This window comes from Saxophila tyrrhenica, assembly GCF_035928015.1.
Source record: "Saxophila tyrrhenica strain CCFEE 5935 chromosome Unknown scaffold_29, whole genome shotgun sequence".
Taxonomy (NCBI): Eukaryota; Fungi; Ascomycota; class Dothideomycetes; order Mycosphaerellales; family Extremaceae; genus Saxophila; species Saxophila tyrrhenica.
The window spans coordinates 101074-121454 of NW_027041761.1; the positions used below are offsets into that span (position 1 = coordinate 101074).

General features: G+C 57.3%; 5 protein-coding genes across 5 annotated transcripts; 1 reads left to right on the top strand and 4 right to left on the bottom strand.

Moving 5' to 3' along the window:
- Positions 1-1793: 1793 nt before the first annotated feature.
- On the bottom strand, positions 1794-3383 carry tmk1_2 (mitogen activated protein kinase; the record flags this gene model as incomplete). The annotated part of the gene is made up of 2 exons (XM_064808205.1): positions 1794-2245; positions 2297-3383. The coding sequence occupies 2 exons, from the start codon at positions 3381-3383 to the stop codon at positions 1794-1796; spliced, it is 1539 nt and encodes a 512-aa protein (XP_064653625.1).
- Positions 3384-3928: 545 nt separating this feature from the next.
- On the top strand, positions 3929-5899 carry LTR77_010991 (uncharacterized protein; the record flags this gene model as incomplete). Its single annotated transcript, XM_064808206.1, has 3 exons — positions 3929-4116; positions 4165-4633; positions 4688-5899. The coding sequence occupies 3 exons, from the start codon at positions 3929-3931 to the stop codon at positions 5897-5899; spliced, it is 1869 nt and encodes a 622-aa protein (XP_064653626.1).
- A 1953-nt stretch (positions 5900-7852) lies between these two features.
- Positions 7853-11968, bottom strand: LTR77_010992 (uncharacterized protein; the record flags this gene model as incomplete). Its single annotated transcript, XM_064808207.1, has 2 exons — positions 7853-11781; positions 11932-11968. 2 exons carry the CDS (start codon positions 11966-11968, stop codon positions 7853-7855), a joined length of 3966 nt encoding a protein of 1321 aa, XP_064653627.1.
- Positions 11969-14197: 2229 nt separating this feature from the next.
- Positions 14198-16026, bottom strand: LTR77_010993 (uncharacterized protein; the record flags this gene model as incomplete). Its single annotated transcript, XM_064808208.1, has 2 exons — positions 14198-15513; positions 15567-16026. The coding sequence occupies 2 exons, from the start codon at positions 16024-16026 to the stop codon at positions 14198-14200; spliced, it is 1776 nt and encodes a 591-aa protein (XP_064653628.1).
- A 2157-nt stretch (positions 16027-18183) lies between these two features.
- LTR77_010994 (uncharacterized protein) lies at positions 18184-19067 on the bottom strand (the record flags this gene model as incomplete). Its single annotated transcript, XM_064808209.1, has 2 exons — positions 18184-18625; positions 18679-19067. The coding sequence occupies 2 exons, from the start codon at positions 19065-19067 to the stop codon at positions 18184-18186; spliced, it is 831 nt and encodes a 276-aa protein (XP_064653629.1).
- Positions 19068-20381: the final 1314 nt, after the last annotated feature.

The window sequence follows — 20381 nt, forward strand, 5'->3', positions numbered from 1 at the left end:
CGTTCCCTTGTTAGTCCTCGGTTCGTCGACGTGAGCTGCGTCTTGGACGAATCTTGATGCGGGGAGACGGAAGTCAGGCCGAGCGCGGTCGTTCGCGGTCCGGCCCGGCCGCGGTTGACAGTAGGTCCATCGTGCTGCCGTTCCAGCGGGATATTCGTCCCTGCTCGCGTCGGCGCGGGGACAGTGGCGGCCAGCGGGTGCTTCACGATCCCGGACTGTAGTCCTTCCGGGCAGTGCGTCATGCCCATGTCTCGTCTCCTCTCGTGGCGTGTTGCGGACGTCCCTCGTTCGTCCCGGCCCAAAATGGTGCGGCCACCCTCGATGATCGCATGCAGGCCCGGCGAGGTACCGCAAGCTTTTGTCATCAGCTTCCATTCCCCGTCCCCGTGAGGAGGTCGGGGACACGATACGCGTTCCTTCGCCAGGAAGGTTGAACCTGACTCTCTTAGGTGGATGCATGGACAATTCTCCACTCTACTCGTGATACCAGCTCGCCAGTTATATAGCGGACACCATCCAATCGCGGGAGGGGGAGGGGGGCCTACTCCATCCGACAATTCCATGTGCGCGCGAGCGTGGAGCTGCCCACATCTCATCGACCTGGGAGCTGAGGTTGCTCCAGGCCTCCCGAGACGACAGCCATTCTCCATCCACTCGCTACGAGCTGCCTAGAACGCCGACTCCACGAACACGTGCTCCGACAGTCCGGAACAGAGTTCGGTGTGCCTGTGGGGTCTGCGGGACTCCGATGGTCTGCTCGGGAGTGAACCGGGAACATCGAAATGAGCAGTCCGCGTGACAATCGACGTCTGCTTGCCCGAAGCTCATTCTACTCTTTACGTGAAGTTGAAAGCATGGGTTACAGCTGAAAGTTTTTCTCTCGACATCATTGGTTTGCCAGTCTCTCCACTCGCCATGTTCAAACGGGTGCGAGATGCTTTCAGGTCTTTGTGGCCAAATCGACGGTCACCGCCGGGGCCTCCAAAGCCCATCAATCGGATATGGAAGGCAGGAGTAGGCGAATTTCCCTCACAAGTGTTGCCCCATCCCGCCTGGAGCACGTCGAGAGATGCGGACTCAGCAGCAAGTCCTTGCATGTTGTGTCAACCACGCGGTGATGGCATGCTACCAGACAGAGAGGAGTATCAAGGACACGCGGAAGCACAGCATAGGGCACGGCGTCGCACATGCATCGGTACTCCGTATGCTTCTTGTATGGCCCCACCTGCCGCCGCCATGCCGCCGCATAGGCATGCTGATGCTCTAACAGATGCTCCGCACGATGCCAGGCTCCATCAGGCTGTAGAGCCGCGAGGAGAGACTGGTCGCCTCGGCTCCACACACTCCTCGCACGGTAGGAACGCTGTGCTGGCCGGGGTACCCACCCATGAGACAACTATGACATTCCAACATACGCCCATTTCAGCCCCACATGCGCCAAAAGACAGACTACAAATTACATCCGTTGCACACAGATCGGCGCCGCGGGCGCCTCTGACACAGGACAATCTAGCAGCAATTGGGAACGAAGAAACCCCTCACCACACACTCGACCTAGCCGGTCTGGACTTGGGCTTGCGCTCGCGCTCGCGGACTTCAACCGATGTGGGCTCATGCCTCGCGTCATCGCATGTGCTGGACTTCGGCGGGGTCGTAAGAGCTGGCCGCTCGTGGGATTCACAAATTTGCTCGAGTTACCAGGGATCTCTGGCACCAAGCAGTGTGTGCGCGCAATGCCAAAGCCCAAGACTACGTCCGCGGCGAGCATCCACGATATGATTAATGTGAAGATGCTACTGGTCTGCCTGATCCTCGGGTGACCGAACATGTCGTGCAGAGGGTCGGAAGGGCTTTGTGGTCGTCGGTGCTTTGTGTGCCCCCATCTTTCCTTGGATCTTTTCACCCGCGATTATTTCGGCATACGTGAGATTCCCGGATGCGAGCGGTCCGTCGATCTCACCCACTGCACTGGCAGGTGGCTGACGAGTGCATCGCTGCTGGGCTGTTGTGGGGTCGTAGAGCCGGTCAGGTGTCGCACCCTGGAGCGTGTGCACGCGTACGTGAGACGGTCTACGTCCAGGCACTGCCGGCATGCCTTGCTGCCGTGAGTCGGTGGGTGCAACCGTACCTTCGCAAGCAGGCGAATCTTCCCGACGTATCGCGCTGGGCATCCTCATGACCGCGGTGTGCTGAACGTCCGCGTACGTCGGCTTGTGGAGGTGCAGGATCTCGTCGTAGATGAGCCCTGTAGCTTTGGTCAGCGGGGGAAAAGGTATTACGCGTTCGCGTTACGAACGTCTGAGGTGCTCGGGATGCTTCCGCTGTGTGGTGTTCTCTGTCAAAGGTGGCTGTTGCACCACAGGGCCAGCCACCGTCTGACGTGTCTGGTGAAGCTGGCGCCGGAAGTAGGGATGGTTCAGGGCATCGCACGCGGCGATGCGACGGTGAGGGTTAAGGGTCAACAGCCGGAAGAGCAAAGACAGTGCTTTCTTGGTCGCTGGGGGATGCTTTCTGGCGGGGAACCAATCCCGCCAGTCTTTTCCTTGCAGCGTTCGACTCTCCCATAAACTGCTGTGCACGTCTCGAGCCCGGCGAAGATCTTCCTCTGTTGCGGTGCCCGTGGCGACGACCATGCCGCGTACGTCTTCCCAGGAGGGATTTCCGAGCTTTTCGAATATTCTGTGCAACAGGCTCACCGAGTTGCTCGCTCGAAACAAGATGTCCCGAAACATCATGTCTCCCAGGATACATCCGACCGACCACATGTCCACGGCGGGACCGTAACTTCTGGCCGTGAGCACAATCTCCGGAGCACGGTAGTATCGCGAGGCGACGTACGCTGTCAACCGATCGCGACCAGCGATGGGGCGCGCCAAACCGAAGTCACAGATCTTCGCCTTCCAATCGCCGTCGACGAGCACGTTCGCCGGTTTGAGATCGCGATGCAGAACACCGACGGAATGGATCGCTTCCAGGCCACAAAGGATCTGATAAGCGATGTTTCGGCAGCGGCGCGCAGGCAGCACGTTCTGCCGGCACCCGTACACCACATCGTACAAGCTCATTGGCATGCGTTCGAGGACCAAGTAGATTGCGTCGAAGGCGCTGTAGTCATGTGGTGGGCGTATTACTTCGTGCAGGGTGACGATGTTCTCATGGTCGAAATGATACAACAACCGTAGCTCTCTCAGCGCTCGAAGACGTACTGTGCTGGAAGTTGTCAACGGGACGCGTTTGATGGCCACCAGTTCACCCGAGGGCTGGTGGCTGTAGGACTTCACCACGCCATACGAGCCTTCCCCAAGCTTGCCGTGACACGTATACTGATAGACTGGGATGTCCCAGCCATCCCCTTCGTTGTCAGGGTCCACATCCTGAGGCATCTGCAACGGAGTCGACCCTGCGGCATGAAGGAAGTTGCATCGTCGGGTCGTGCTCGTTACGTGAGTATATATAGCAGTCGCCGCTCGGCTGAATATATTTGGCGGGACTTCGTGGTCGTCCGGCAACCCCTCTATCAGGCGCGTTGCGCTGGCACCCTCAGCAAATAGTCCAGTGATGGAACATGAATACGAGAGATGGGGAGGCAGCACGGGTGCACAGCTTGGCAACTACCGTGTATAGTGAGGTGATATGATTGTAGGGGGGTACGGTGAATAGAGGACTGCGAGTCCGGCGGGGCGCGGCCCATGTGGTGGTCTGCGCAATGTGGGACACATCAATGCGGATGCCGTCACGTGGTGGAGCATCCTCGCCGTTCGAGCGCCTTGATCAAGCTAGTCGCTCCTGCCAATGCTGCGGTGTTCACTCGCTCAAAACCTTTCCCACTGGTACCATCGGGCTTCCTCCACTCTTCACGCACTCGAGTCAACGGTCTGACTGTCGGTGCTCCAACTCCACAGCATCTATATTGATTCAGGCGCTCACGATGTCGGACGTGGAAGCGGACGCGGGGCACAGTGAGCAGTACTTTCGGAACGACGAGTATGATAGCTTCATGTGGGAGGACATTAGTGTTACGGTCGAGACGCGCCGTCCGAAGCAGAAGAAGACAATCCTGTCCGACGTTAGCGGCATAGTCAAGAAAGGCGAGCTTCTCGCTCTGATGGGCCCGTCGTAGGTGTGATAGCGTGCGCAGATGTCTTTGACTGACCAGTGCAACAGTGGATCCGGGAAATCTACACTACTCAACGCATTGGCTCAGCGAACCCCACCGAACCGCTCCGTCACGGGCATCAGTTACATCAACGGCTGCAAAGTGGACGAGCAGCTCCTCCGCAGCAGGGCCGCATACGTGGATCAGGAGGATACTTTGACAGGCTCACTCACCGTGCGAGAGACCTTGGAATTCGCCGCTCGGATCTCGCTCCCCTCGTCCGTGGACGAATCCGAGCGCCTCATGCGTGTGGACACTCTCCTGCGGCGCTTCGGCCTGATGGACCTCGCAGATAATAAGATTGGCACCCCGATCAAGAAGGGAATTTCCGGAGGGCAGAAGCGGCGCTTGAGTGTCGCATCCCAGCTCGTCACCGCGCCGCGTATCCTCTTCCTCGACGAGCCGACTTCCAGCCTTGACGCTTTGACTGCATGGGAAGTCTTGTACTATCTGAAGCAGGTTGCGGAGAAATTTAACGTGAGTGCTCGGAAACTGCTGCGGCGACGCGGACGCTGACGACCGTGGCGGCAGTTGATCGTCATTCTTTCGATGCACCAACCGTCTACGCGAATGTTCGAACTGTGCGACAAGTTGCTGCTGCTCACGGAAGGTGGGGTCGCATATAACGGTCCTGTCCGGAAGCTGCAGCTGTACTTCCAGGACAGCGGTTATGAGATCCCCAACGATATGACCATGGCCGAGTGTGCGGTTCATTCCATCAACACGGACTTTGTGTCCGAGGTGCAGCGTCATCGGCAGGCGGTGACCAAAGAGTGCTGGCAGAAGTCCGTGCAGTTGCAGAACCTCCGACGAGAATTGACAGAGGAAAAAGCGAGCGGAGTCATCGGGTTCATCGCCTTGGAAGATCGTTGGAGGAGCGACACGTTCGCAGTCTTGTCGGCGCTGATCCATCGGTCGTTCATCAAGTCGTATCGCGATGTTGTCGCCTACGGCATACGGTTTGCCATGTACCTGGGACTGGCGGTGCTGATGGGCACGGTGTGGCTACGCCTCGAGCCCACCCAGGGTAACGTCCAATCGTTCGTCAACGCCATCTTCTTCGGCGGCGCATTCATGTCCTTCATGGCGGTCGCGTACATACCAGCATTTCTCGAGGATCATTCCGTCTTCCTGCGGGAGCGCGCCAGCGGGCTGTACGGTGCCGCCCCGTTCGTGGTCGCCAACTTCATCGTCGGAGTGCCCTACCTGTTCCTGATCAGCCTCTTGTTCTCCCTCGTGGTGTACTGGATGTCGAACTTCAGACCGGGCGCCGCAGCCTTTTTCACGTGGACCATGTGGCTGTTCCTGGACCTGCTCGCGGCGGAGTCGCTGGTCGTGCTGGTCAGCTCGTTGATGCCGATCTTCGTGGTGGCCCTGGCAGGGACAGCGTTCGCCAACGGACTCTGGATGTGCGTCGGGGGGTTCTTGGTGCCGCCCCAGACACTGAATCCTTTCTGGCGGTATCTGTTCCACTACATCGACTATCAGTCCTATGTCTTCCAGGGTATGATGATCAACGAGTTCAAGAGCCGCAACTACACCTGCCCGGGCACTCCGGACGGCGGTTGTGACTGCATCTATGGAGGCAATTCTGGTACGGAGTGCGAAATGGAAGGAGCGGCGGTCTTGGGCACGTATGGGTTCTCATCTACGACGGCCGACCGGTCCGTCTGGATCATGATTGCGATTATTGCGGGCTATCGAGGGTTCTGCTATTTGGCGTTGCGCATGCGAGCGCACTGATCTTGTCAACGGTTGCAAAGCTACGACACGCGGGGATAGTGCGGGGGATTCTGGAACGTGTGCAGCGGTTGTTAAGTGAAGTGATCATGTATTCTCTCATCACGAGTTTATGGGAATCGACACAGTCTACTAGTTTGTCTCCAGTCGCGAGAGCGCCCAGTACCGGCTGCTGTGAGTCGTTAGAAACTAGGTCGGAGTATGCACAGCCGCCCGGGAAGGGTCTTTAGAGGCTGTTGGTAATGGCGGACGCCCTCAACGTTAGTGCACCCGGGCTACACAGACGGGAGTGCTCAATACAGCTGTCGGACAGCGCGATCGGCGTCGGGTACTCTGGCATAGGAGTGCCGTTTCCTATGTTGCGATGTGAAACGTTGTGGTTATCGTCTTGGTCCTAGTCGTCCATACCGGCGTAGGGTCGGCGGAAGCAGTGATGGTTGCGATGGTCGTGACCCACGCGTAAGCAGACGACGAGGTTTGGTTTGCCGCGTACGAGGACGGAGCATAGTGATAGGACACGGTGGGAAGAAAAGCGGTGCCGTTGCTTGGTGATGCTGGCGCTCCAGCGCTTGGGTAGTGCCACCGGCCTGATCCCGTTGCGTTCGTGAAGGAAGTGTGATTTCGTTTCGCATTGCATTCGAAGTCAGACCAGAGACTTCCAGGATTGATGGCGAAGAGCACTTCTGGAGTACAACGCATGGCCGACGTGCTTCGATTCTGCCGAGAGAAGAACCATCGGGGCTCGATCGTGTCAACGTAGGCAGACACAACATTGCTCCAACCTGATCCACTACGCATGAGAGGGAGAGCACCAAGGCTCCCACGAGTCGAGCACGGGCTTATCAACGTGGATTCAACTACCGTACAGTTTGCGTCGACGGGTATGAAACGCACGAGGTCTCCAGGTTCTGCTTCTACGTGGCGTGGTTCAAAGTTGTACATGCTGCCCGCCCTCACCAGTACGTCGTGTATCCGGGGTGGCTTCGAGGTCTCCACTTGGACATCTTCCACCTCCAAGGTGACATTGGCAGTCCAGTCCGCCGTGAGCTCCATGTCGACCGATGACCCCACGGTAGAGCTCAGCAGCAACGGCCAGAGCAGAAGAACGAGACCAGACAGGCGGCCCGCCCGCACGCCACCTGCCCGGCTGGCAGGCGATATCCAGATCCTTTCCATCGACGGAGAGAAGGGACGGCGGAGGATTAGCAAGGGTCACGTCGATACGCTGGCAGTGAATTGTGATGGGACGAAGGAGGCGAAATATGTTCACGCGTTCGGTGACTTCCGTATGATCGATACGGTAAGGCCTGTGCGATCGTGAGACCGTGAAGCTATAGTACAGAAGGTCCGGCGACGGTGAGGGTTCTAAGAGTGCTCAAGAGGAAGAAGGAAGGTTTTAGGGGGTTTCATAAGGGGGAGGGGACGAACATGACGTTCGTCCAACGGCACAGAACCCCGTCAGGCTCAGGCTCCGTATCATATTGCAATTGCCTTCAAGACAGCTGAGTACATCTTCCGAGTATGCATGCGAGCTCGCTGCTTGAGCTCTGATCATATACTGAATCTTGTTGGCATAAGACGGTACACTGCCCGCCCCGACCGGTCAGATCCATCAGAGTGAAGTGATGCTCGTCCATCACGCAGCCGAGCTGTCTCCCACAAAAAACAAGGCCGTGGCCGTACCGCTTCGCGTACCACTTCCCACCTTGAATTCCCCGGATGCGGCGTGTGGCATTGTATTTCTGAAGATCGCATCAGTGTGGTATCAGCCGAGATGTATCGGTTACCTGTATAACCCCGTCACTACGCTAAGGCAGCGCACTCGAACATACAGTGTGGTCTTTGGTTCCCTCGGTCCCCTGCTTTCATCAGTTCTTCACGCCATTTCACATCAGAATCGTTGGGATCAGTATTCATACTGCTCTGTTAGGAGGGTTGCACGGTGTGGTGGGGCAGTCAACGGGTCGTCGGTGGCGCTCCGAACTCGTTGATTGCTCTGTCAATCGCGTCGTCGAGCCCGATCCTAATATCACCCTCGATTTCGCGTACGCTTGCTCGCTGAGAGGCATGTTCGTCGGCGAGTGAGAATGCATGCAGTCCACCACCTCGCCATGGTCGTGAAGTCTCAGCTCTGGTCGGCTCGCGAGGCGGAAGTGCTTCGCCTTCGACGGCGGAATGTCTGCGTGCGCTCCTAGAGCCCGAGGCAGGGTCTGGCCGCCTGTGCCGCTGACAACTTCTGGCGTTGGTCAGCGATGATCTTTGACCGCGCTCATCGGCCGCGCCGGGCGTCATCTCGACGGACGTGTCGTCGACATGTCCGATGTTCTCCTCGCTCCTCCGCACGTCTTCGGGCCCGGTCGTGGAGTGCCGACTCGGCCGGCTCCTGCTCCACATACTGCTTGACGAGCTGAGCCGGCTCCGATGGCTTTCCCCAGGCGAGTCAAAGACCGTCTGACGGTGTGGAGGTCCGGTGGCCACAGAACTATGAGACGATGTACGGGAGTGCCCGTACCCGTCCCGAACGGGCTGATCCGTTTCGTTGAAGTGGTCGGGCTTCCACGCCCGAGGTCGGATGACGTAGGGCATGCCACTGATGGGGAATTTGCGGTCGCCTTTCGGGGAGAGCACAAGGTACACCGAAACCGACTCTTCGCCCCGCAGCAATCGATCCAAGGGAACCTTGTTTGGGGCAAGTTCCCCGTGCTGTGCCATATGTGTGAGTATATCGTGCGACAGATCGAACTTGAAGGGTTCGCCTTGTTCGTCTCGTAAAGCAGGCGAACAGAAATACGGACTGAAGTCTCTGGTCCACTTCTCCCTCAGGATCTTGCCGAGCTTCATCGTTTCGGGATGACCGTCGTCCCGACGGCAAGCGATATACGCTGATCCTGGACTGCGGTCGCTGACGTCCGATTCGACATGGAGATAAAAATATGTTGCGAGGAGATAGCTCGCCACGCGTTGTACAGCTGCGAGCAAATAAGGCTGTTGCAGGCGTTTCCGGACCGTGTCTCGGAGCGACTCGCAGTCCGCCACGCTATCCGCTGGCGGAAGACTCTCGTCCAGTGGGACGTGGAGGCGCATCTCCCAGTCTCCATTCTCTCGCTGGCGCCTGACACGTCGCTCGGAACGATCTTCCTGACAGGCCGCTTGTGCCGCCTTTCCTTCGCAGACTTTCCCGTGAGCGTGTCGTAGGTACGGCGAGAGTAGTCGCTCCAAGTTTGAGAACTGGGAGCCGTGCGTTGGGGTGCTTGAACGCGCAGACCGGCCCTCTGTGCTGATGGATAGAAATATGTCCGGCTCTTCGCGGTCAGGCCAGGTGGCCCTGGCCTCTCTTTTAGCAAATTTGAAGAGCTCGGTGACACCCACCTCGACGAGGAGATGATCGCCGCTCGAAAACGGCTTGAAGTGAGTCGTGTTCGCCATTCCCGCGCAGACACACTCCCAGACCTTCAGCTCTGTTTCAGGACCGTGAGGTCTATGCAGCGTATACGGCGTCGTGTCGTCCGGGGCTCTGCGATAATTTGCGAGGACCACCGTCTGATCCCTTCCCTCACTCACACACGGAATGGCCACCCTCGAGCCCGGCGAAAAGTGTCCAGGAGATCCGAAGAATAGGGCATCCGCGAAGGCTTCTTTTGTGGCCTCGTACAATGGCTCCGCTGCATATTGCGATTTTGTCGTCGAGCCCAGCAGCCAACCAGAGAGCATGTGCTGTTTTTTGCCATATGCCCTCTCGCAAATCGCAATGAAAGTGTTTCGACCTTCTTGAACACTCTGTCCTTCTGCGCTCAGAATCGTTGCCACCAGCCCTCCCGTGCCCGTGCCCACGATGAGGTCGAAGAACTTCTGTACTGCCATGTGGTTCCCCATTGCACGCTCGATCGCGGCGAAGAACTCGAGCTGTATCACACCGCGCACCCCTCCGCCTTCCAAAGCGAGGATGCGGACTCCGGCGCCGGCCGGTTTGACAGGGAAGATCGCGACCGGGTCCACGTAGTCGGAGTGCACGGGGCAGAAGTCGATCGCTACCGAACATCGGTATGCGTGGCCCCACGCACCAACGCATGCGGTGCAGAGGACATGACCGCACGGAAGGATGTGCTCAGGGGTGTCCATGAGACACGCAAAGCACGTCACGTGGCTCGTGACATCCGATCCGACGTCGTCGAAGAAGTCCTTCGTATTGGACTTGTGTAGTTGCAGAGCCGTCTGCTCTTCTGTCCGCTCCCTCCCCCCCAAGGAGTCGATCCTCGCCTTTGTGCACACTTCCGAGAACTCTGTCAGCGTGGCTTCGATCTGTGCAGTCCATGAAAGGCCGAAGTTTTCGCCCAGGACGGCCTGGTGATCTCCCGGAGCGATCACGCCGAGGAGATCCTGGTGGCCCTTAGCACTATGGCCAGCGCGCATCAGCATGCAGGCTCGCGTCCCGTCCGGGCTTCTGTACAAGCAGCGGGAGTAACGTTCGCGGTAGATGTCGATAGCGCGCCGGAGGCCGTTCGGGACATCGCCGAGGGACTGGTGAAAGAAGCGTCCTTTCTTGGAGCGCACGCAGTACATCATCACGCACGACGCAACCATCTTCGCCATCCGGTCGAATGTCCGTGTCACCGTCTTCCGCTTCGGCGTCTCAGAAGGAGCGGAGAGGGCCTTGCACAACTGCAGGACGTGGTCGCTGAAGTTCGAGGGGATGGGATTCCGCATCAAAGAGGTCTGCATCAGGTCGAAGGGAATGTCGATGTGGGCCGTGAAGTGATCGAATCCGCTCTGCAGATACGTGTGCCATTCGTCGGCGTCCAGGTCCAGATTGGCGGCCCACTTGGCGAGCCATGACCGCTCACAGGCCTCGTGGACTAGCGCTCGAAGCTTCGCGATCTGCTCATCCATCACACCGTAGTGCGGGTGAAGAGGAACCCGGACCACTTGGAAAGAGCCATAGTAGCGTAGAATGAGTTCTTCTGCGGTTTCCACGTGGTAACCACGTGCTCGCCAGAGGGCAGCGAGCTCGCGGAAGCGTGGCACGCGGTCTAGTGCGCCGTCGAGCGTCGAGAGCAAGCTCCTCCGGGCCGTACCCACGTCCCATTCTTCGGGTGGGAGGGCAGGATCGCTACCATTGAGGACGATGACGCAATGCGGCAGCGTCGGCTGGTTGATCGATCTTTCCATAGCGGTCGCGCCCCACTCCAGGAGTCTCGTGAGCACGGAAGACTGGAAGGTCTTGGGATTACGCAGTACGAACACCACGCAGTCAGAGAACGTATACAGTAAGCGAGGGTACAGCGCAGTGACAGCATACTCGCGTTGGCGAAAGTCGTCCCTGTTCGCCCAGCGTATCGGTCGCCTGTAAGCATCCAGGTCGTCATCGCCATGGCCTTGACTGATGCGAATGTGCTCCTGCGAGCCCATGGGGGGCTTTTCCCCACCCTCGAAACCTTCGCAGTCGGCGTACATGATGGGTCGGTCGTCGTTGGACCGTAGTGGATCTAAGTACAGATGAACATCGCCAGACGTGGGCACGCTGTCGTGTGTCGTGCTGCCGACGACCGGAGAAGGAAAGTGGTCTTCATGATGAACCGACTCGTGTTGGATCAACATGCTGATCAAGCTCGACTTTCCGGCGTTCGTCACGCCGATGAATGAGACAAGCTGTGGAGATTGTTGACGGCCGGCGACCTTCAGCCGCGTCATCCGTAGACTCGCATAGCGTCCGTAGTCCTCCAGGTACGGTCGACCGGCCGGGTCGCGTACCACGCCGAACCATTTGGTCGTCTTGTCCTCGCGGTGCCGCCTCCAGATCTCCTGCTTGTCGTCCGGTGGCGTCAGAATGTTGCGCAGCCGTTGCACCTGGGCAGGATCTGCCTTCTCGTGGGGCAGGCCATCGCGACCTTTTTTGTTCGCCTTGTGGGGTCCCTGCCAGGGCCAGCATGTCCTTGATACAACCGTCATTAGCTGTGCGGGGACATATTGGCGAACGACAGCAGTCGTGGGGATCCCTACTCGCAGTAGAAGCTATCACAGTCGACGCAACACCATACCCTGCCGTCGGTGGCCGCACATCGGCCGCCTTCGCATTCGGGCAGACTTATGCTTCGCTCCGATGATGCGCTGTCGTCTTGGTTGATCTTGTACATCCCCGTGGTGCCATCAATCAGTCCACCGGATGTACGGAAATTCTTGATTGAAGTACCACGTCGACGTCAGGCCCGTTGCACGTGGAGGTGGAAAGACGACTGGGAGAAGAGTGCAGGTCTGAGGTGAGCACTGGCGCGACGCCAGATATGTCCCCGCGACCGTTGGAACGGGCCGAGTGGAGCTACGACATCGAGGCTCGAATGAACGGCTGATGTGCGCGCGCTGACACTGACGACTGGCGACCCCTCTCGGTCTTTGCCCTTGCTCAACGTATTGGCGCCACACTACGTCTCGGACAGTCCACCTCGCAGAGCGACTGCTGCTCCGAGAAGTACAGCAGAGGAGGTCCGATGCCTGCTGGCGACGTTTTAGCATCCTCCAGCGCATTCGAACGACATCCACGGTAGCACGACAGCACAGCCGCGGCAAGGGCATACGTGAGCACGCCGACGAGTCTCCTGATCGCGCACATGCGACGTAATGCGGGCTCCCCCTTCTCGACGGACATCAGGCAATCGTTGACGTTGTTCCAGAGCTATTCACAATCAAAACAGCACAAGACGAGGCCTCCGTCTTGTCTTGATTGAGCGATTAGAAATCGGCATACCGTCTCGTCTTGATTAATTGCAAAACTAGCCCTCTTGTCATGATTGATTGCAAAACACGCCAAGATCACGCCAAGAACCTATAAAGTCTTATCACAGCCGTCAAATTGTTGATATCGCATATCTAGAAAGTCATACTGACGCCCTAGTATTACGATAGATTCGTAGAGTAGCGTAAACATTATAATCCGACCAGATCAAGATTAGATAAGATATGTATTCGGGAGATTGAGGCTGCCAAGAACTATCGCACTCGAAAGGTACACATAGGATATAGATGCTTGCAAGACGTCAATCAAGATGGCTGAGCTGTCTGACTGTCTTGATCAATCAACCAAGCAAGACCTTCCTAAGCGTCTTGACTGTGAACAGGTCTGCGTTGTTCAGAACCATTAAGGTTGTTGTTGGCTTCTGCGAGAAGGGGTTGCGTCGCCGTAGATGTTCTAGAACGGAACTTGGATTGACCGATACGACGACTCTCAGCTATGCCAAACGCGCGGTGACTGACGAGCACCACGGCCACGGTGCCCCGATCGCAGCATTGTGTTGGCAACGACCATCGTTATCTAGAAATCCAACCTTCGGCAGCACTTTTGAAGGTGAGGCGGCCTCTCTCACTGCGACAGCCATGTTGACGGACGCTCCACCTGCAGTACGAACTCGGTACACTCCGGTGAATCCTTCGGTCATCGGTGAGCCATCGCTGGGCAAGAAGAGCATGTCGACGGCGCCGAAACCAAGCTGCCCACCGTCATAAGCTCCCGCTGGCGCGGGCATGGCCGCTGTCCTCTAGCCACAGAGGAAGCCACGGCCGGAAAGTAACCCTAAACGGGCCGTTCCCCTGCCTTCCACGATGCCAAACCAGTGGTGGCCGAGGAGGTCGAACGATCACGGGTTCGCTCCGTTCTCGCACTCGTCCGCGTCCAGGTCCTGCGATTCTTTGCACCCCAGTCGGTCGTACGATTGCAGATGTTCCGCGGCGAGCGCCGTCGTCCTCCGGCCTGCGCACTGCTTTCTGTGTTCGGTGATGTCGAAGAGGGTAGCAATGGCGCCGAGCACTTGAGGACTGGCGGTCGTGCTGGTGCAGCTGTAGTTTTGCACACCCGTGCGGAGTTCGATTCGACAAAGTGTAGCATTGCCGTTGGATGGCAGGCCTCGGAGGGCTGTTGAGCCTTCAGTCACCCTAGAGCAGTGTTCTCACCGTCACATGCTCTGGGAGTAGGATAGATGGGTGGGGCGCAGAGCCATAGAGAGTTCATTGTGCACATCGACCAGTAGAACATCGCGCTCGCTGAGATGCGGAAAGCGGAGGGTTGAGGATGAGGAGTGGACCATCTATAGACGAGGGGCCAGGATCAAATATATAGCTTATGCCGGAAATGCAGTCCTCTCTCGCGGGCCTCCACCACGCATGCCGCACGCTCGACTGAATGTGACGGCGGTTGCAGCGTTACCAGCCGCCCTGCAGGGACAGAGGGCAATTAAGTGAATTCACGACGGCTCCAACAGCACCGGATGCTCGGCTACGCTGTGTGGCTGCCTCTGTGAAACGCGCTCCAATAATCTACACACCATGAATGTGAAGCAAAGCCATAACTACAAACCCCACTCTCATCATCGTACGCGTAGCGCTAGTCCAGACTCTACCAGCTCCTCCAATCGCCGGTACGATCGACGTGATCGCGGTGTGCCTCGCGCCGCTGCCGGAAACCGCAGTCCCCGGTGTGGCTGTCCCGGAACTTCTCGCATTGGTGCTGCCATTCATCCACTGATGTGCCCACGATCTATAGCCCTCCGTCGAATCGTGACGCTGCGATGTGTATCTTCCGGTTACGGGAGCGACTGTATCGTGAGATGGTGCGATCGTCGCCGTGGCGAAGCGCAGCCTAGGCACAGTGATAGTGGTCGCCACCATCGTTGCGTAGTCGACTGCGCAAGTGGGCTCGACAACGGGAAGCGTGATGTCCTTGCTTGGCGACGAAGGCGAATCCATGGACACGACCACAGTGACCCACCGCGCACGACTGGTCGTGGCTGTGACATCGTCCGGCAGGTCCCACATCTGCGCTGGCGAGATGGTGGCAGGACAAGCTTGAAGGATGGCAGGGAAGAATTCCGTATGGTCTGCGCAGATGCTCATGAGGTATGCCGCGGCGTGGCCGACCTCTTCGTCGGAGGCTGACCAGGCATTCACACATCCCATGGCGTTCACCATATAGTGCTCCTGCTGGCAAAAACAGTCCACGTCCGTATTGTCTCTACACCCTGTCGTGAACAGCCATGTATTGAGACAGCGGGGGAGGACATCGGGGTCGCTTGCGAACGGATACCAGCTCGGACTGGGTGAAGTACTGGCCTCACGTCTGCTGGTGGCGGAGGGCATCGTTGCTACAGGGAGGCACGAAGCATCGGAAATTGCGTGCTGGCTGGAAAGCAGACCTCCCGGCTGTTCAGTACGTGGACAAGTGGTGATCGGGGTTCCGCCTCGACCGTACGCGCTGCGTGGAGCGGACGTATCCGTCGAGGAGCTCGTACATGCCACGTCCTCGCTCGTCTTGTCCATCACGTGCTCGTAGCTACCACCGCTGCAGGAGCCTCGAGTCGAGTTCGTGCGTGGGCCGATGACAGCCCTACTCTCGTCGCCGCCGCCGCCACTATGGGACATGTGGCCGCTTGGATGGGAAAAGACAGGATAGGAGAGATTATGTATTGCGGGGAAGACTGGTCCTTTCCGTGTCCCGTGCTCTTGCCATCTCGTCGCTGTTGTGCTTGCCGTCGCAAGAACGGCAGGCGGCTCGCAGTGGAATGAGATGGAGAAGATGCTGAGGGGGGTTGCGGGGGGAGTGTGTCTCCCAGGTTTGAACATGACGCTCGTGGCACCTGGTGTGCGGATGTCAGCAAAGGAACAGACGGCCGCGAGTCATTGTACACACCACCACACTGCACATTCCGGATCGTAGATCCCTTCTCTAACACCTCTGCCACTTCGACACACGTGGAGCCGTCCGGCATTGTGTAGTGAAAGACAATCTCCGCGTCGTGGCCGGTCGCGAGCTCGATGCGGTCCACGACAAATGGAGTCTCACCGTCGATCGACATGGTGGGGGAGCGGTCCAAATTCGTCGTGATGAAGCCGGAACGAAGTCTGCTGATATTCGTGGCGCTCTGGTCTCGCTGTAGAGCTGAGTAGGTAAAGCCCTGGAACGTGTTGCTGCCGTACTTCTCGAAGGGGCCGCTTCTCAGTCCTTCCCAATCATATCCGTTCTCTTGCGCAGGATAACATCGTGCCTCGCTGTTCGCTGGGCATGAAAAGCGCGGGGCCTCCACCCAGCGGCGAGCGTGCGTGTGTACGGCGAAGAGGCCCACCAGCACGATCCGATCCCAACAGATCATATTACAAGAGAACGAGGTGGTCGCGAGAGCGCTCTTTCCAGCGGCCGTAATAGCTGCTGACAGGTCCTGCGAATGTGAAATGAAGTCTTCAGAAGGGCTAACGCACTGCCCCTAGGCGAGGTGCTGCCCTACGTCCGGTATGCCTCGGTAGGAGAGAGATATTCCTGGTTACAGGAGGTGCCATATATGACGCGAAGCCGAGTGGTATCTGATAGAGACCGGAGGATTCGATCACAGCGGAAGCGACAGCAGCAGCTGCAGTGGGTTCAGTGTGGAGCTTTGCCATCCGACACTACCTCAAGAGGCCATTGGAAAAGGTGTCTCGAGGCCGGGAAGTCATGAAGTCTAATGCTTGAAGTCTTCCACGAGAGGGTACCGTGCTGTTGAGCACCCCAACGGGGGCGGCTGGCGGGGGTCGACCATCAAGCGTCGAAGCCTCATCGTACATGGCGCCAGGACAAACCCCGTGCTCAGCCGTGTTACTCTCGTTCCAGTGCATCAGGTCACTTCCACAGCGCTGCTCGCTCCACACGATCGGGCAACTTGCACCATTGTGTGACAATATTGTGCCTCTTCGGCGTCACCCGACTCGACGTCAATCGATCCAGCGACGCCTCCGACACCCAAGTAGACCCGTGTCTGCAAACGTGTTCCATTGGAAGCAATTCCCGCAACGCAGCGCAATGAGTTGTTCTACATCGAATGACTCCATGATTTGAGTCTCTACTGACAACTCGCCCTAGCACTTCAACGTACTCAGTCATACTCGCAGGGTGCATGGCTTGGTCCCTCCAACCCCACCATCCCGGAAGAAGTCACCGATGATGTGCCCCAGTCCTCGTCGCCAGATCGAAGTGGCATTGGGCACGCCGATAGACAACTCCGAGAGGGTGAGGCTCCAGGTGGCTCAGCGGAAGGCCAGAACGGCACGGCTACGGGCCAACATAATGCATTACAGCTGAAGCGTGCACAAGGCGAAGACCATGCCGAAGGCGCGTCACCCGGTATGCACGACGACACAGGTAGCACCCACTCCCACGCAGCCACTGTGGGTATCAGCACCCGACGCAGGTCCGCGACACACCCAGTAGGCGGCGTAGGAGGGCGAGCGTCTCTGCATGCCCGAAGGGAGCGGCGCAGTCCTTCACCATCGGGGTCCAGTGTACGCGAAGGCACGGCAAGGACGTAGTTCTAAAGCATGCCCATGTTCAAGGCAGCGACATCCGTGCCTCATGCGCACGACCATGCTCGAGGGTCCGGACCTATAGCCACTGAGGTAGAGAATGAGACAGATACCCATAATGCCGTAGATTGGTTCACGGTTGAAGCTCCGTGCACGTGATTTGGGTGACGGTGGTAGACAAGCATATCACGTGTGCACGGCCTGCATGGAGTCAGGCCGCAAGGACGGTGTTTCGACGGGCCCAGGTACCTGTGGTGAAGGTCCCTGCATCATAGTCGCAATTTGCCGATCTATCGGCGCTCCTGCAAAAGCGCCCGTCTCAGCTGGAGGTTCGTTTACCGCCATGCCACTGCTTGGGCTTTGTACGAGCCATGAGCTCCAGGAGACACCTCTGCCGCGGCCATGGTCACTATGTCAGTGACTCAAACTTTGCGATGGCCTCACGAGGCGAATATCGCCACTGGCGACCGGTCGGTGCGAACTTGACCGCTGCTTGTGCTCTTCCACATTCCATGACTTTCCAAGGTGTGGCTTGAGTATTGATACGACTCGGTTTCACATCACTGTGGCGATCAGTCAAACCACACCATTGTATCGCCTCGCTCTGACCTTCGCTGCTTTCTGATTCCGAAACGACAGCGAACAAACACTCGATGCGTTTGATATGACGAACCTCCCGGCGCATGCCGCTCGACAATGCCACAATAAGCTACAGCGTACAGAGAGTGTCTTTGAGGAGACCAATTCGATGACCTTGGAGGCGCAACGCATTGTGTAAGTTGAAAGCTAATCCTCGTCCCTAACCACGGCCCGAGGAACTTAGCAAGGGCGTAAGGATCTTCTCCTCGAACCACGGTCGGTATACCGTTTGTGCCCAATCTATAAGGAATTGCAGCCCTTTGACAACCTGGTACGTTCCCAAAGGATGGGCTGTGGAACCGAAAGTGATTCCGTTCCAAAGTATCTGTCTTTGTTTAGTACTTGGATACAAAGAGTGAGCGCATGCGTAGATGTTTACGTACCGCACAATCTCGACGATCTTCTAGGCATAGGAAATGCCAGTCGTGGCCTTGAATGATTATCAAGGGTAGAGGTGGAATAGGACAATCCCTATTGCCGGCAAGTGCTAGCAGTTCCCGGAGCTTTGCAATTTGTGAACAACTCCACGTTGCAAGCTGCAGCTTCGCATCGGAACCGCCTTCACCCGGCAGTTTCGTCTCGATACTCACCGCGATAGGGTTGAACCGAATGCCTTCGTAGGTGGTCTGATTGAGTTGTATGCTTGATTGCGCAAGTTGACGTTCGGTCTCTTCCCCAAGTTCAAGCGAGATCGCAAAATCAGCCTTCTTCGATCGCACTCGCTCACGCTGCGTCATTTCGGGGACAAGCTCTTGAGGTTCAATTGCTGCAGTAGTTCTGCAACTGATCAGTTGCGGCGTAATGCATGGCAGAGGCGGACTAATACTCACATACTGTCCCATCTGGTTGCATCCCGGTGCGCTGAGTAATGCCAAGCTTCGTCAAGCATCGTGCTGTGTACACTAGCATTCCATGCAGCCTCTGCACACCCCAGCTTATCATTCCGACTTGCATGACTCATAATCCGACGTGCGATGTCCAGTGTAGGCGTTCCTCCGAAGCTCTCGGACTCGCCTTCTTGATCAAGCATCAGAAAGTCATCGTGATCACCGTTTCCAAGTTCTGCTAACCACTCATTGTATTTGTATGGGATGACTCGTACACCTTTTCCAAGCCTCTGCATTGTAGCCGCCAACTTCCGCACGTCACTGCGGAGATCTGCCAACCTGCTGAAACGCTCTTGTGTTGTCGGATACGTGGCGTACCTCAAGCCAGCCATCTTTTTTGCAGGGCTTCCTCCTCGTTTTCGCTTCCTGCCATCGCTGCTTGCCCATGATGTTTGGGAAGATCCAGAGGCCGAAACAGGGTGGTAACTATGGGTGGGCGGAGGACTATTCGCATACGTCAACGGACGTTGAGATGGTCGTGGCGTCTGGTTTTCGTCGTTTGATAAGGAGGTGGTGGGAGCATTCGCGTGGTCGCGCTTCGGTGTTGGGATGTTGCTGCTCATTTCATCGAGTGGCCGTTTGCGCTTCCGATGAAAAGGTTCGTAAGTGACTGCTTGCGGACTAGAGGCACCTTCGAGCCAGGTTTCGATGCGCGTGGTCGAGTCTAGAGGGGTGGTGAACATTTGCATAGGAGGAAGCATGTCAGACCATTCTCCAGAAGTCGGACCTCACCACGAGTAAACAAACCCCGCAGGTCCAGAGCCGGGCCGATCCGGGCCGCTTGATGATCGCTCCACGCAATCACGTGGGTTCTCTGATGCAGATGCGCCCAGCCATCCTGGAGATCACTTTTATCGTCCATGTCCCAGTAATTTGGGTTCCGCAAGAGTGTGCTGTATCGAATGAGCGCATAATGACTCAGAAGTTGAGATTCACTTACGAATTTGGAACTAGGAATGAGCCACGCGGGTATCCGAAGGGAAGAAATAGACCACCCTTGCAAAAGCTGGTGGCATCCTTAAAGAATCATCAATCCCGGAAGTCTTTCCCCTCGAGCGCAAGAGCAACCGACGTCCTGGAACGATGGGCCTCTTCCTGGGACAGCGCGACAGCGTCGAAGTAGTTTTCGAGGGCGAGCCAGAGTTGTTTGCTCAAGACAAGGCGTACGCTGGTCTGAGCACTGAATGTCCATGTCTTCCCAATCAATGCGTCTGTGCACTTGTCCTTGATGTTATAGCGGACCTCGGAGAACAAAGGCTCCACTGGACGTCGGCATCGATCCACGAGGGGCTCGGGTAGGAAGACGGAATATCACAGATGCATCAAAGATTCGGCGGTCTCGGTGTTGCTCCATTCGGTGTCCTGCAAGCCACTCTGGACCGGCGACTTCAAACTCTCGGTCGTTGGTCGTAGCGTGAATCACATGTCGATAAGTGCCCGGTACTCCTGCAACTGTCTGTGCGTAAGTCTCCTAATGCCGTCTCCCGTGAGCTGACTGTTTGTTTCGTAAATCTCAGATATGAGCAAACTAACCAGCAAACAACAAGCAGATATCGTTCTCATACGGGTTCCGATTCTCGTCTTCCTAGGCGGGCCGCCAGCTTGCTTTTCTAAGGGCGCATTTGTAATGAGCTTTGTGAATTGGC